We start from the raw sequence: 17,144 nt of genomic DNA, 5'->3' as shown, positions 1-17,144 counted from the left end.
ACACAACGAGATGGGACAGATAAAGTAAATTGCATCCTCGGGAAAAACAAAGCTGCGCATGTCTTCTCTTCCCTCAATCCCATTCCGCCTTCCCCCCCACACCACACCACCCCACCTCTCTGCCAATGAGGCAAAGGTAACTGGACCCAGGTTGGTCTCTCCTCCAGGGCTCTTTGTAAGATCGAGAGTCAATCAGGGGCCGATGACAGACGGAGAAAGCCGCAGATGGGGTGCAAAGTAAGGGCTCGAGTCGCGGCACAACCTAAGAAATGGGAATTACCCGCGATGTCTAGCGCTGACACCCTAGCCACCGCTAAATGATCCCTTATTCTTCACCTCCGACCCTAGAGCTAAAACGCAGATTTAAAAAGAAAAGAAGAAAAAAAAAACGGTGGGAAAGTGAGAACATGTCCTAGGGCTAAATCTGAAATTTTTCTTCTTGTGATGAGGTGTGTTTGCTCCTTACTAAGGTCATCGGACATATTGTCTCCGGCTGAACTAAAGGGCAAAGACACTTAAGGGCAAAGAATACAGGGCAGACCTGAAGAAGAAGAAGAAGAAGAAGAAGAAGAAGTGGGGCACTTAGTCCCCAGTGTGTTTCAGGGATTAAATCGACTGTCATTATAGCAAACAAAGCATTGAGAAAAAGAACACAATGTCTTGGACGAGATTCAAAGTGGTCACAATTGAGCGGACGTCGTCAGGAAACGTTACTCCCACATGGCTGGTTTTAAAAAATAACACAGTTAACACATCAGGACCTGCCATGATGGTTAAAGCAGACCGGGTTTCCTATTACAGAATGTCAGAAAAGAAAACATAAACTAATAATTTGTTTACAAAAGTGTCTGGATTCCATCAGGACAGTAATGAGCTGAACATGTGATACTGGATGTAGTTTAATAAATAAACCTCTCTTTTCGGGAGCTTAACTCTTATTGACACTAATTATCAGCTCTTAATTGCTAGTTTGTCCTAGTCATCAGGTGGTGTTTAAAAAAATAAAACACACTATGTGTGTGGTCAGAAAATATACAAACTTTCCATCTGGACTTTCAATTTAATACCTCATGAGCACGGTTAAGCTGACCGCCTCACACATACACACACACATTTAAAAAACAAAACACAAGCCATGGCATGCTTGGAGAGACAGATAAACTTATACGTCTGTCTCTCTCTCACACGTAAACACAAACAAATCTCGGCTCTAATCCTTCCAAGCTCTGCATCTGTCTCCCTCGCGCGCTGCTCCTTGTAGCTCTTACTCCTCGGCCACAAAAAGTGTCCACTCCAGATAGGGCTCTTAAGGGCCCTTTTTTTCCCCCCTTGTCCAGATCATCTCCCTTTTCTCTAACTCCCCCTAGTGCCTAGAAAGCACCTCATTCGCTGGTGTGAATCTTAGCTAAGCTGTAGGAGTGAGAGAGGGAGAAGAGAGAGAGAGAGAGAGTGACAAAGGGGAGGAGGTAAGAGAAAGTGTGAAGCTCCGCCCCTGGATGACGTCAGCAGCAGGGCTGAGGCAGATGTAACTTCACACTTATAGTGAGCTCCAGGCAGCTGAGCAGACCTGCTGAATCCTCTCAACCTCTCTCTCTCTCTATCTATCTCTTTCTCACTGTTGGCCAAGGAGTGTGTGTGTGTGTGTGTGTGTGTGTGTGTGTGCATCGTGCAAATCCATGTGCGGACACAATAACACACCGACACAGCTCTGTCTTCTGCGAATCCTGGGCTTCTTTGGATTTTTTTTCTGTGGAAAACCTTGGATATATATTCTTTACACACACACTGTGGACTGACTTTTTTTTTTTTTTGAAGGAGGAGGAGGAGGATATTTCTTTTAAGTTTTTTAAAATTGCACAGTATTTTTTTTTTTTGCAAATTAATGATTTGCAGGTAAGTGTTTCTTCCATGGGTTTGGATTCTTGCTACGTCTTATATTAAATCTGTCAGGGTTTTTTTTTTTTTTTTTTTTTACCCCATTAGGTGCTGATATTTGAACCATGCACATGCAGGAACATCACAGTCCCTTAACAATCTGTTTATCACGCAAATGTTTATTCTGTATATTGAAAATATGTGCTCGGAGTGCTTTCAGCTTGAACAGATAGAGAGAAACAGAGAGAGAGAGAAACAGAGAGAGAGAGAGAGAGAGAGTAAATGCGCATTTCGGATTCCTGTCTCTCGGAGCGCAGCCCCGCATTTCGCGCTTCGATCTCTACCAGAGTCTCTGGGATGCAACGACAACGCGAGAAGAAAGAGAGGAGGAAAAAAAAAATATATATATATATATATATATATATATAGTTGAAGCACAGCCTGTGCAGGGCGCGTTTTTCTCCCTCGTCCAACTTGTATTTCTCTCCCTCTCCGCTGAAATACCCGCGTTTATTATACGCGCCATGGATTTGTCGGGGTTTTATTTTATTATTTTTTCTTTATTGTTTTTCCTTCCTCTCGGTCTGTTTTTCGCTTTCACGGCGAATCTGATCTACACGACTAAACACACAAAGTGTTCACGCTAAAGGATTTCAGTTCGCAGGGTTTTTACGCAGAGTCTCCATCTCTACACGCACGTCCGCGTGTCTCGCCCTCAGTCACACCAATATATACGTGTGTGTGTGTGTGTAAGAGTAGCCCATCATAGCATGCATTCACTGTTAAACAGCCTGCCAATCAGTTCAGATCCAAGTCCAAGTGTGTGTGTGTGTGTGTGAAAGGAGCGCTGACGCGCGCCGGGACTCCGCGGATCAGATCCGATCCGATCGCATCGCGCCACAGGAGAAACCCAGACAGAGCCACCTCAGCCCAGACCCGAGCAAGCACTGAAAAGTGACTGAAATGTAATAATGCGTTCATTGATAACCCATCATGCTTTAGAATTTGGGGTTCGTTCCCAAAATAAGGCTCTCATGTAAAGAGGTGTGTGTGTGTGTGTGTGTGTTTGTTTGTGTGTGTTTGTTTGTGTGATTTGTAATCCATGAGTGCCCTTTACAAAATGTGTCGTCTCTCCTCTTCTGTCCTCGGCTTTAAGCGGCCTAACCTGGGATTTCGCACAGCTGATGTCAAAGCAATAGTCAGGGCTATAGGACAAGCCAAAGCTCATCTCATCTCCGCTCAGCTCAGCTCAGCCCGGCTTCATGCTTCACTACCAGACTAATTCGACACAGCATATCAAGACTCAAAATATTTACAGCTTTTCAGATTTATATGTCCAGCATTACGTTTAAAAAAAAAAGAAGAACAGGCCCTTAATCATTAATTTCTCCAAAATCAATTAATCAATCAATCTGTTCTTATATTCATTCAAATCACTGAAAAGTCACAAAACAAGAAATCTTAAGGCATGCCCAGAGAATACCAGTTTACTCTCCTCTTCCTTTTGTTGTAAAAATCCACTGCAACAAATAGTCGTGTGTTCGGGGCCTCCCGAGACCGTTTTTTTTGTGTGGCAGACAAAAAAAGAAAAAAAAAAGTCGTTGTCCGAAAGGATTCACAGCACTCATGTTCATGGCTGACCTCTGACCCGGCCGTAAGGCCTTGTAGAGAGTGCCCTTCAGAATCACTTCATTTTCAGAATCGCTTTATTTTTGTTCCTTATATGTTTCAAATATGCATTTCAGGAATAGAAATCTAGTTCAAATCAAACCTAGGAACATCATTAAGATGTGATTTAAAACAGATAGATAGATAGATAGATAGATAGATAGATAGATAGATAGATAGATGGGCGAAATGCATTTTAGTCTGTAAGTAAGTACAGGAAGAAATTAGTTTGCGTCAGAGAGAAAGCATAAACTGTATAGGGTTGTAAATTACCCGAGATTCTTTTTTTCTATTGTCCAGAGGCAGAAACCCTCTGTACCCTGGCAGGGGTGCACATGTGGTAATTAAAGCACCATCTTTGCATGTACGTGAGTGTATGAGCCACGGTGAGCCGCGCAGGCCTGATACCGAAGCTCCTACCACCCCCAAGTGGGGGAAAAGCAGAGCAGCTGCTACACCATGCACCGTTTACCCTTTTCAGGCTCTTCAAAAGAAAAGAGACCCCCACGCCTACCCCCCGTGTCGCCCAGGCTCCTCGACCGGCGACAAACCTTTTAAATTAGCTTTGGTGTCCGTTTAAATTAGCATTTACACCACACATTAGAAACAAGCACAATAACACCCTTAGTATTAAATATCGTTTTCAACATGGCGTACCTACCTTCACGGTCTGGGACGAGCTGATGTACACATGAAATGGACGTCCAGGTTACTTTTCACAGCTAGAAGTACTTAGCCGATATGAATAAGTGTTTACAGACTAGCTTTGTACTATAAAAGTTTAATTATACTTACTATCGCATCAAAATAAATAATCAGCTGTAATGCAACACTGACTGCCTATATAATCATGTTATTATGATGATAGTATGATTATAAGCAGATGTCACAGCAGAGGCAGTGTATCAGAAGGAGAAATGGCAATCAATCAATTAGACCGTCGTCCAAAGAACTGTTAGAATATTGCATGCTTTGAGGAAACTTAAAACTTAAAAAAAAAAACTTAAACCACGGAAAAAAAAACTGATAAGACACGACCAGAGGAGCTTAGCAATGGTGTTTGAGATCAGGTTCCCAAATCCTTGTGCCTGGTTAGCACAGGACAATGCAGCTCTGAGAAATCCAATGAGCACTGAGAATCGAGAAAAAATGCAATCAGCTAGACAAGCTAAAGCTCAGAAATGATTAGCTCACTCAATCACGTCAATAGGTGCTGCCTAGTGTGTTAAACAGAGCAGCAAATTCCCTGGTTCAGTTTCTCTGATTCGATAATTCTAATAATAATAATAATAATAATAATAATATGAGCTTGTTGGTGCTGTGACTGCACAGCATTCTTCTTACAGAATACTACAACCAAGAAATAAGGCTGTCTAACCTGTAAGCATTTCATTCATAAGTCTAAGGAAGAAACAAGTAGAAGAACTGAACAAAACATGTATTTCTTTCCCATTGATGGGATGATGACATCTCGTAATACCTCCTTTTTCCCCCCTGAGGATTGCACAAAGAAAAAGAAAAAAAAAAGGCGTCACACCCATGCTTGAATCTTAGCTTTTGCATTGTCTATTTAAAAATGTTTCACGCACACAAAAAATAAATGACATCACCTTCTTTCTCCAAGACGTCAGGTTCGTGGCTGTGATTCAGCATGACAGAAGGACAGCGTGTTATTAGACGGCGCTGTTTGGACCTGCAAATTGAGTTACAAGGCTCTCAATTCTCTAATCTCCTCCATGTCATTGCTTACAACGGTTAAGAGCCAGAGATGCTTGTAGCTTTACTTTGCCACTACAACACAAGCTGCAGTGTGAGGAAGGTTTCGTACAGAGGACACACGCTTTTGTGTGTCGAGATGCAGCGTATCGTTTGGCTTGGCAAGGGAAAAAAAGGGGGGGGGGGCTTATTTTTAGGCCCAAGTCATAAAGATGCAGCAGGTGTAAGAGGGGCACTGGAGGTGACATGGACCAGATTCTTGCTTGGATATTCATAAGCACTCTAGAGATGAGCTTTGAATAATCTACCATATGCATTTTTAAGCAGCCTGAGAGCTTTTCTTTCTGCTGGTGAATCTCAAAAGGGTTGTGCTTTCTAAAAGTTGCACGATATTTAAAGGAGTTGGGGTTAGTGAAATATGCGGGTTTTAACCCAGTGCCGGGCACTTAAAAAAGCCGAAGACGAAAAACTAAAGGCGAACTACAGAAGAAGCGACTCGCTGTTACCGCAGCAGGGCCTCTGAGCACCGTAGCTTTTCTAATGCAAAGACATTCTTTTCTCCGGTCTCCATAGAGAAGACCGAGGGGAGGGGCTGACGAGGTCACGCGTAGGGAGGTCAGAGAAAACAATCACGGTGGCATAGGGTGGTAGGTGTGGAAGAGAATACTTCTATGGTTTTCCTTCCTTTCTTTTTTAAACAAACACTCAAGTCCCATTTCATTTCAGTTTCCCCAAGCAATGCGTGTCATCAAAGAGAAAAACAGAAACCTAATAATACTTCTTTCAAAACGCATGGTAGAGGATCTCTTCATTCTTGTAAACAAAATAAATATATATTCTAGGAATACCATTTTCCAGGATAAGTAAAGATTTTGATTTTCTCCAGAAAAGGATTGAGTGCTTGATTTCCAACACTTGTGTTTTCCTTTCCCTCTGACTCACAGGATCTTCCCTGAGGTTACGATCAGCATGAACTGCTGCCTGACTGCGTGAGGTGACGCTCCTGAGGAGAGCAAAGAGGAGCACAAGATGCTTTCAAGGCACAGGAGAGAGTGAGCGAACCTCTTCCGCCGTAGAGCCACCAGGCTGGATACGTCCTTCATGCTCCTGCCACGAGAGCGGGGAAACGATTTGGGGCTAACTCTAACCGAGAACAAGAGCCTCCTCGGATTTCAGCCTGCCCTTACCTGCAGGCTAAGTGGGCTCTGGCCTCTTGATGTCATGTCCATTCTGCTAAAGGACATACCGGAACCCTACAAAGGAGTCTTCCAGACTTACAATAGGGTCTAATTAGGGGTCCAAACCATCGCGCAGTGAAGTGAAAGGATTCTTCAGGCACTGGACTTTTTTTCCTTTTTTTTTTTTTTTTTAATTATCTGATTTGCACGCCTGCATTAATGCACTAGAGATCTGTCACGAGGCAGAGGAGATTCTTCAGAGGTTTATCTACCACGGAGCCTTTGATGGCATGAACTCTAGACGCTGTGGTACAAGGCAGGAGGTCGGTAGTACAAACAAGGATCAGCTGGACCGGGATATAACCAAAGAAGACTCTTCAGACAGTGCGGAGAAGAAAGGGGGAGCTTAGAGCATCACTGGATTTTTTGGGTGAAAGAAAAGGATTAACTGGCTCCGGTAAATCAGGTATGAGCATTACAGCATTACACTGTGCCATGTTCTGCTCGAGTGACCATTCTTGGTTCTTATAAGACGTGTAGGAAGAGGGATTATGGGACACACAAATGTTATAGAAAAAAAAACAAAAAAACTGAAAGCATAGTGCGTGATAAAACTAGTACTTCATGAATTGAAGCCTTTGGTTTATTTGTACATTATTTCCTTTAGTGCCTAGTCATCTTGTGTTTATCAATGATACAGTTTGTCTGTATTTATCTACTAAATTAACACCATTTTATCTTTTTTTTTTTTTTTTTTAGATTTTCATCTATCTAACCAAATAATCTACAAATCCTGTATCACCAGTTTTTGTTTTTAATGTGCACATATGAGGTGTTAGGCCTTAAACATGTACAGAAATATACACATTTTTGTTATATTGTATTGAAACACTATAAAATTGTAAAATTAAAAAAACTGTAAGATTAACACAAAGATTTTACCCTCAGTTTATCCTAAGATTTACCACAATAAATATTATAATATGCATGTTATGAACAGCTTAGTTTTTTGGGCCTCTTTCTTGAAATATTGCTACAGTTGTTACAGTTGTTGTATATTAAGTCTGACCTGACAAATCCTTGAAGAGAAGCGGGTCCTGTCTTAGGTTTTTTTTTCTTTTTTCCCCCCGAAAGCTAATAAGCAAGACCCAAGTTCATTCATCCGGCACAGTCTGCTAGTATGAAAGGCAGCTTTGAAATGCATTGGCCTGCTGCAGACATTTTTAGGACTTCGTCTGCATTACACTCAGTAAAAGATAAAACCAGTGACACAGGCATTTCATTCAGGAAAAGAAAGCTGATTGAAAGATCTCTTATCTGGTTCCATGTCCGAGTTGGAATATCCTTCCACTTTAGTCTAGTTTTGATATTCAGACACAGACTCCATTTTGCCATCGTCTTTTTCTCCTTTCTCTGATGTCTGTATACCCGGTTTTACAAAAAAAAAAAAACTTATTTTTGTTGGCATTGTTTTTAATAGTGGTATATTTACAGTATTTGTTGTAATAATTCCTTTTAATACCAGGAATGTGCTCAAGGGGGAATGCGTACACTTATTTATGGGAGGGTTTTCGTCATTATTTCAGAATGCCTTCTAATTCTTTTTCCCCACTTTTCCTTCAAGGAGGACAAACAAACCGAGAACATTAATAATGGCGTGCCAGTACAAGTCCTTCTTCGTATTCTTCATCAGAGCTGGGGTTCTCCTGGGCCTGGCCAATCCTCTGGTGACCTCAGCCTCCTGTCCATCACAGTGCCGGTGTGATGGGACTTTCATCTACTGCAATGACCGAGAGCTGACTTCTATTCCTTCAGGAATCCCACAGGATGCCACCGTCCTCTTCCTACAGAACAACCGGATTAAGAGCGCGGGCATCCCTGCTGATCTACGGAGACTCAACAACGTGGAGAAAATCTACCTTTATTGCAACAACTTGGATGAGTTTCCAACCAACCTTCCTATTAACGTGAGGGAGCTCCACCTTCAGGAAAACAACATCCGGACTATCACCCATGCCTCATTGGCACAAATTCCCTTCATCGAGGAATTACATTTGGACGACAATTCTGTGTCTGCCGTCAGTATAGAGGACGGAGCGTTCCGAGACAGCAATCACTTGAGGTTACTCTTTCTTTCACGCAATCACCTGAGCACTATTCCCCCAGGTCTTCCCATGACCATTGAGGAGCTCCGCTTTGATGACAACCGCATCTCCTCCATTTCCGAGGCGTCCTTGCAAGATCTGATCAATCTGAAACGTCTGGTGCTGGACGGCAATCTCTTGAACAACAGGGGTATTGGGGAAATGGCCTTTGTTAATTTGGTCAACCTGACTGAGCTTTCACTGGTGCGTAACTCCCTCACATCGCCACCTGCCAACCTGCCAGGCTCAAGCCTTGAGAAATTACAGCTGCAGGACAACCACATAGACAGGGTACCAGTAGGTTCCTTTGCTTTCCTGCGCCAGCTGTACCGCCTGGATCTGTCTGGCAACAAATTGAGCAGCCTGCCCATGGGGGTTTTTGATGACCTAGATAACCTTACCCATCTGCTGCTGCGCAACAACCCGTGGTACTGCAACTGCAGAATGAAGTGGGTGCGAGATTGGCTGCGCTTGTTGCCCTCTAAGGTCAACGTGCGTGGCTTTATGTGCCAAGGTCCTGATAAGGTCAAAGGAATGGCTATTAAGGATCTAGCCACGGAGGTCTTTGATTGCTCTGAAACAGAGGTCTCTCCGACATACGAGACCAGCACAATTTCCATCACACTGCCACCATCTCGACCCCAGTGGCCAGTTTACGTGACTAAAAGACCCGTGATTAAGGGGCCTGACTTTGGAAAGAACTATCGAAGTACTACGCCGCCGAGTCATAAGATTATGACAATAAGCGTTAAATCCAGCACTCCAGACACGGTGCACATATCCTGGAGGGTATCTCAGCCAATGACTGCGTTGCGGCTCAGCTGGTTAAAACTGGGCCACAGCCCCGCATATGGGTCTATCACTGAGACCATCGTACAAGGGGACAGGACAGAGTACTTGCTCACAGCTCTGGAGCCCGATTCCTCCTATAGGATATGCATGGTTCCTATGGAGACCAGTAATATTTACCTGTCGGACGAGACGCCTGTTTGCATAGAGACAGAAACAGGCTCCTTAAAAGCATACAACCCCACTACGACCTTAAACAGGGAGCAGGAGAAGGAACCTTACAAAAATTCCAGCCTGCCATTAGCTGCTATTATAGGAGGAGCCGTGGCGCTTTCGGCCATCATACTGCTGGCGTTGGTGTGTTGGTACATCCACAGGAATAGTTCTTTGTTTTCCAGGAATTGCACGTACAATAAAGGGCGCAGGAGGAAGGACGACTACGCGGAGGCTGGTACAAAGAAGGACAACTCCATCTTGGAGATTAGAGAGAGTTCTTTTCAAATGATACCCATAAATCACCTGCCAGTGACCAAGGAAGAGTTTGTGATACACACGATTTTCCCTCCTAACGGTTTAAACCTTTACAAGAGTCCACACAGTGAAAACAGTATCAACAACAGGAGCTACAGAGACAGTGGAATACCAGATTCAGACCACTCCCATTCATGATAATGTGTGCTGATTTGAAAGACGCTTTATTACGAGTGACTGACATCAGGACTGCCCGGTCTTTTACAAAACACTGGATTGAAAAGACTGAGAAAGCAATGTTCTGTACATTTGCCATATAATTTATATTTAAGGACGGTTTATTAAAAGAAACAAGGCTACAATTGCAGGCCGTCACTGAGTCCTCAGTGTGTGCTGTCAGCAACTGCAATTATATATTTTAGAGGTTTGTAGTAATTTGTACTGTACATCCTTTGCTTAAGGTTTCAGACCAATTAAAAAAAAAAAAAGTCTTTGTGCTCGACTGAGATATCAACTGTGAAAGTGGGTTTTATTGCTGTGTTAAACAATCAGAGTTTAGAGAACTTTGTAGAAGCACAGGTCATCATTTTCACCATGTCGTTCTCAGAACAAAAAAAAAAAAAAAAGGCAAAAAAACGGCCGACGGGATTATACGGCACAGTTGATTAAATGGGTAGAAGAGCTTTTCTTTTGTCTTATCTGTATTGGACAAACATAGACGTGTTGCGGTTTAACAGAACCTCAAGAATATGTTAGGGATCTTAGTTGACTTTTCAACAGTGTTGTCAGGCTTTAAGTCTCTGCTATTTTTGGAGTATGGAGATATACTGCTTCCTTTTGTTCCTCAGAGAGGTAGCACAGCACAGAGCCCAGTAACACGTTCCTCAGCTGGGTATGCTTGTCCAGCACAGGACCGGCAAAGCACAGAAATAATGAGAAGTGGCTACTTTAACAACAGTGTTCCTGTCAACAGGGGAAATTCCTCAGTTGTCTACCCATTGTACTTGTAAATGATGCTCTTGAAGAGGAATACAATCGGGCAAAGACAAAGATACGATAAACAAACATGGGTTCATTCTTTCTTTTGTTTCGTTTTTGTTTGTTTATGTTTTGTTTTTACTTGGAATACAAGTGTGAACTATTTTTGTTTATAATAATTATCTGTATTTTTGTTTCTTCCAAAGTTCAAGCCACTTTTATGTTGCGACAACTGAAAGTTAATTGTTCCTTACCAACTGAAGACCAAAGTGCATATATGCCCTTTGGCCAGTCTTGTATGTGCCTTGATACAATGCTTCTTGTATTTAGCTTTTTAAAAGAAATAAAAAACGGTGAGTTAACTTTTTTCATACACACTTGAATATGATAAACTATTGGTCATATTGCAAAATAAAAGTGGACAAAAATCAAGTAGGCGGCCTCCGCTTCTTTTGCATGCATTTCCATCTGGGTGCAGTGTGAGTGTTTGAAGGAAATCATTTGCGTGGCTAATCATGAAGGAGTTAAATGGGCCACAGTGTGGAGCAAGGTTTCACGTGACTGGCAACCACAAGGGGGGATGTGTCTAATAACGATCTAGTATACAGAAAGTGACATGAGCCCTACTGGGGCTGCCTGTCACTACACCAGTCACTTCATGCACAAAGTGCCATTCACATTTAGACACAAACTCAGCTGTGTGCATATGGCTGAATATACAGACGTGCACACACACACACACTCACACACACACACACATTCACAGAACATTAATTACAGTTCAAATTAGTTGCTTTAGGCAGCAAATTAGTTCCAAACTTTAAGTATGCACCATGCTTTTTACAATCACAGAACTTCAAATAAAATGCCTCATGAGCTTATGCTGTGTTTAACAGTTCAGATATTGTTCAGGCTGGTCACACATGTGCCAACCGTTTTACCCAACTAAAAAAAAAAGAAATACAGTTAGGTTTATTACTGACCCAGCCCTCCCCCCCAAAAAAAAAAATCTAATTTATTTAATTACAGAAATTACAATTTGAAAAATGTCCACCACTCAAAGTACAGTAGCAAAATGCCAAATAATGAGGCTTTCCTTTTCTATTTAAACAAAGGGTACTATGGGTACTATTATGGGTACTGATCGAATATATCTTATATTTTTACCTGCTGTAAAATTAAGATTAAATTATTTATCACATGTATGTTACAATAGGGTTAAAGGCAATTTGACGGTGCTGAGGCTCGAACCCCCGACCTTTCAATCACCAAACCAGAGCCTTAAACATTTAAGCCACTGTTGCCCTTGCAAAAGGCACTACTGGGCTTGTCCTTTCTAGTAAACAGGATGATTTTACTAAATGAGCATTAGTAAAATCATTCTAAAATGGTCGCATTAGTCTGTTGCTTTTTTTTTTACTTTATTTTCTAATACGTCCGTCATAGAAAAATATGAAATCATTCTCACATTAAGAGATCGTCAATTCTGGTACTTAACATAGCCTGAAAAATAAAATCCTTTAAACAATTTACAGAGTATGTAATAAAATAGATGATGGGGTGCTGGTTAAAATAGTAGTTATAAATCTTAAGGATTAATTACTGTTGTGAACTTGTTTACAAGTGCATTATACTAAATGAAGGATTTTAACCTTGACAATTTTACAGTCCAAAGATTGCAGACTGTGTAGCTCAGATGTACTGACACCTTTGTACTTGTATCCTGGCTTTAAAAAAATGAGCTTGATGCATAAGAGGAATCAAGGACAAACATTACTTTTAAACTTTTAAAATTTCAAAGTTACAAATAGTTTACGCTGTGGCTTAAAGGTTGCAGATTGTTTAACCATGAACGTTGTACACCACACATTTCTATCATTCCTCTTTCTTTTTTTTTTGTATTGGTGGTAGTCTTTTTATTTTTATTATTATTATTACCCAGATAGATCTTTAGAATGCATTTTGACAAAGGAATGTAATAAAATCGTTCTCATGGCTGGTTTTAAAGAAACACTTTAAATGTATAATTACATCCACAACACCATGTTTATGAACATATGGCAATCATGTACAGGATGATTTGCGCATAAAGTTGCATTCTGCTGTAAAGTGTTAACCTTCCCTTTGTGTATACCCAGACGTTTTGCTACACTGTGCAGTCTTTCAAGCCGAGCTGATTAATTAAGGAATCGCATGATTTAATTTTCAGAAAAGTTACCGGGCATCATTTCAAGGCATTTTGAAGTCTGTCGTCACATGGATGAGATCACGGCAATTTCCTTGTGCCATGCCGCTGCCTCCTACCGTCTGCTAGCACAAAGGCGGATTGTATTCGTCCCCGTTTTTGTGTGAGAACGAGATATAGATGCGGTTTTGTGTGCGCAAACTATTCCCTCCTGCTATTAGGGTTTGGTTTCATTAAGAGACAATGAAATGACAGATCTGCAGTAGACAGTCTCTGCATGCAATATGTCTGCGACTCATGTACATGTAAATGTTTTGAAGATATACGTGTATATTATACTGGTACGGTAATGTCAGTTACAAACATTGGTGCAACATGATGGTAGTTGGTAAAAAAAAATAATAAATCATACAAGTAATGGGTTTTCAAGCAATGGGCGAACTTTTTATTGCCATTAATGCACCTCTGTTTCTGTAGGTCCCTGAACACAAGAGCGGCTAAGGCAAGGTGTGTATTCACCAAGATCACACCTCTGTCAGCAGTAAAAAGCTTAAGCCTTAGTAATACTTCTTTCCTGGCAGAGCTAGGCACAAAACTGTAAATATTACAATAGAACACATTCATCGATTAAAGTGTGAGGTGTCACTTCTGCGCGAACGACTTCTCCTGCACTGCAAATGAAACTGACATTTCTTCCTAAAAACACCTTTTAGCTTTAATACCAATAACGTAAATGCAGACTCCTGCTCGAGGGGATTTGTGCGATTATGTTTTTTTTCCCCACACACACACACACACACTTCTTTCCAGTACGGTTTTAGTCTCACTCAGCACCAAGCAACAAAATGTACATGTCCATGCAAGCTGAGAGCAGAATTGGATCTGGGCCTCAGCAGTGATGTATTAAACCACTGTTTGTTTGTTTTTGTTTTTTTAAACAGCTACTGGCACAACAAACAATTCTATAGTTACATAAAATCATTTTAATAAATTCGCAGCCCCTGTATTTTCTGACCTTGACATAAGTACAGCATAGAAGACTGACTATTGTTCTAAAAAATAATGAGGTGCTTCCACACATTCATTACGATTTAAAAGAGTTACCTATTGTATGTACTCCTAATAAGTATAAGTAGTCTTATACGCATTACATTCAACGCAAATACTCAAGTCTTACATAAATAATGTTACATCATTGCTTTAAATTGAATCCCTTAAAAAAATTACTTTCACATACTTACTTAATTACTATCTTATTAGTAGTAGTAGGACTTACTGTTATAACTTTTTTACTTGCATATTTGCTTTCCTTCCCAATTTATTGTTTCATACATTTTACTTTTTAAGTTGTTTGCTTTTACTTATTCACACTATTTGTTTAATATTCCCTATTTAAATACCTTAATTACTTTTTGCACTTTTTTACTCTTACTTATTGTTCATTACTTGCAGTATTTTACTTTCTTCAATTAATTTTTCTGTACTTTATTGTACTTATCTTTTAGCTTAGTAATTCATCATTACTACCTTGCTTTTTATTTACCGTTACTACCTTTGTTTAAAATTTTTTTACTACTTACTATTTTTACCTATTTTTACTTGTTTACTTTTGCTTACACCAATGACTTACACTTATACCCTTATTTATATGTTCATATGCACATATTTGTCAGTAACTAGTTTTAATGCTTACTAACCAAGTAATGTTGCATGAACACTTTCACTTATTTATTATGCTAAAATGTAAGCACATTATATATTTTTTTACTTATCTGTTTACTTTATTTCTTGTTCTTGACTAACATTCTTTTACCATCATTACATATTTTTATTGATTTCTCTAAGCTTACTTTTTGATTTATTTACTTTGTTAATAACTTTAACATATTTGTTTGCTTATTAATCTATTGTTCTGTACTTTCAGAACTATTTTTTTTTTTGTTTTTTGATTGCTCACTGTTACATACTTAATTAAGATCCACTTATACCTATGTATGGTTTGATGCTTACTACTGCAAAGCTGTACATTCTGAACAGAACACATTCTGACAGCAGTGTACAAGTAAAAAGAAGTGACAGTATATTAAATGTTTAGAAATATGCCAGCCATGCTGTAAAAATTTTATTGCCAAATAACACACTGACAGATGCAGATCAGCAGCAGTAGTCCCAGCTGAGGTGCTGAAAGTGTTTCGTCAGCACTAACGGATACTTCTTCCCCAACATATCTGAGTGGCAAATATGTTCAACAAGAATCATACTGTCTACCCTTTTTTTTTTTTTTGTTTAAATGGCACAGGGAAAAGAACGAAATGGTGTCTACTGCCTATTCATATGAGACTAAGCTTAAAATTAGCATATTGAGACCTCTGCAGGAAAAGAACCGCACATGGCTTCAGCCGGGCAGTGCAGGTTAAATACCCGGACAATGCTGTCGATAAAAGGTGAATTCATTCATTCAAATGCAGAGTATTACGGTCCATTTCTTCACTGCTCATAATTGACTAAGATTATGCAGACCTCTGCATTTACTGTATGAATGTTTCCCACAATGTGGGCCTATTGATTGTGTCCATCCTGCCTGTGAAAGCTCGGAATTGAAATAGTCTGGAATAGTCCCTCTGGTCCTGAGAAGATCATTACAGTAATTACAGAATGACAAAACACGACAACTTGAACACTTATTGTTATTACTCACATTTATTTGTTTACACACGGACATGTATCATTAGTTTTATTAGCTACGTATGACATATAAGTAGCAAATACAATATAATTATTATAATTTTACAAATATAAATAAACAATTATTATAATTAGAATAGTTTTTTGTTTGTTTATATCAACTTTATTTATTTATTATGTACCACACTTACTGTTATTATTTAGTTTTAATTTTATACATACTTATTTTTTAATGATTAATTATAAACTTAAGTTTAACATAAAATTTACTATTATACCTTACATTTATATTTTTCACTTAATTATTAGTTAGTTTTACCTAATTACATCTTATTTATTATTCCTTATTTATGTATTTTTACTTATTATATACTCTGCGTTATAAGTAAATTAATTAATACAGCACATTCATAAGCAAAAGTAATTATACATATTTACTTTATTTAGTTTTACTTGACTAACATATTTTACACACATTTTTGACTTACTTAACACTATTGGTTATTTTTTACTGATGTATATCTACATTCTTATTATTCCTTCTGTATGTTATTTTACCTACTGTTTCATTTTATTTTTTTATTAAATATTACATGCTAATTATACCATACTTACAAGCTGTATTATTAGGTATTTTTACTACCTATTTATTGTTCCATATTTTTTATTTACAAGGAATATTTATTTATTATTATTATAATATTTTTTTTACTTTTACTTTTAAACATTTTACAGTAATTTAGCATATTTAGTATTACTAATTTTTATTTGTCTAGTTAAACTTGTTGACTTACTTTACACTTATTTCCCTTCTTAGTTTTACTTTCAAATACTATTGTGCCTTACTTTTAGGATTTTCCTTACTGGTGCTTACATCTACTTTTGTTGTACTTACTTTTTTACATTTAATTACTTAGTTATTTCTTATTTATGTTTTTTTTTTTTACTTAATTCTATTATATTTTTATTATTATTAAAAATATATCTATTATTATTGCTTAGTTACTGTATATACTTTTACCTGTTAGTTTTACTTGTTATCTAACATTAAATGTTAAACGTTATCTAACGTTTTAAATTTTACATTTAACAGTACCTTTATGCATTTAATACAACTTGCATTTACATTTTTACTTTTTGTTGTTAGTTGTTTTAAATGTTTTTACTTTAATGAAAAAGCTATTGAATTTAGCTTTTAATGGAGGTGTATGGTACACCATGGTGCATATGGTATATTAAAACCCAGGTTTTTAATACATTAGCTACCGAGTTATTTTAAATCTATATATCTTTTATATCTCGTTAGTCCTAATCTAGACATGAGTTTCTCACGAAATGATCCCATAATACTGTTCTGATCTTTACCTATATGTCCAGAAAGATAACAACCCATTTAAAGTTTTAGAAATAATTTAATGCAGAGAACTAACAAAATCCCAGAGAACTAATTTTCAA

At 38.8% G+C, this 17,144-nt stretch overlaps 2 protein-coding genes across 5 annotated transcripts in view; one reads left to right on the top strand and one right to left on the bottom strand.

Moving 5' to 3' along the window:
- macrod2 (mono-ADP ribosylhydrolase 2) overlaps nt 1-17,144 on the bottom strand; it is a 617,779-nt gene that overhangs the window by 498,891 nt on the left and 101,744 nt on the right. The gene's annotated exons all lie outside the window — the stretch shown is intronic.
- On the top strand, nt 886-10,349 carry flrt3 (fibronectin leucine rich transmembrane 3). Of its 2 annotated transcripts, none has more exons than XM_053502320.1 (3): nt 886-1,893; nt 6,204-6,903; nt 8,062-10,349. In XM_053502320.1, exon 3 carries the CDS (start codon nt 8,090-8,092, stop codon nt 10,037-10,039), a length of 1,950 nt encoding a protein of 649 aa, XP_053358295.1. In that variant the 5' UTR covers nt 886-1,893; nt 6,204-6,903; nt 8,062-8,089; the 3' UTR covers nt 10,040-10,349. The 2 variants fall into 2 exon arrangements, with proteins under 2 accessions (XP_053358295.1, XP_053358296.1); XM_053502321.1 differs by lacking the exon at nt 886-1,893 and adding an exon at nt 5,546-6,054.

Source organism: Clarias gariepinus, chromosome 8 (genome assembly GCF_024256425.1).
Source record: "Clarias gariepinus isolate MV-2021 ecotype Netherlands chromosome 8, CGAR_prim_01v2, whole genome shotgun sequence".
NCBI classification, from domain to species: domain Eukaryota; kingdom Metazoa; phylum Chordata; class Actinopteri; order Siluriformes; family Clariidae; genus Clarias; species Clarias gariepinus.
Note: the sequence above shows the minus strand (reverse complement) of the source record. Positions and strands in the feature narration are given on the sequence as shown.

Bases quoted from the DNA above. Each gene is read 5' to 3' on its own strand.
- flrt3 (XM_053502320.1), top strand. From the start codon at position 8,090: ATGGCGTGCCAGTACAAGTCCTTCTTCGTATTCTTCATCAGAGCTGGG.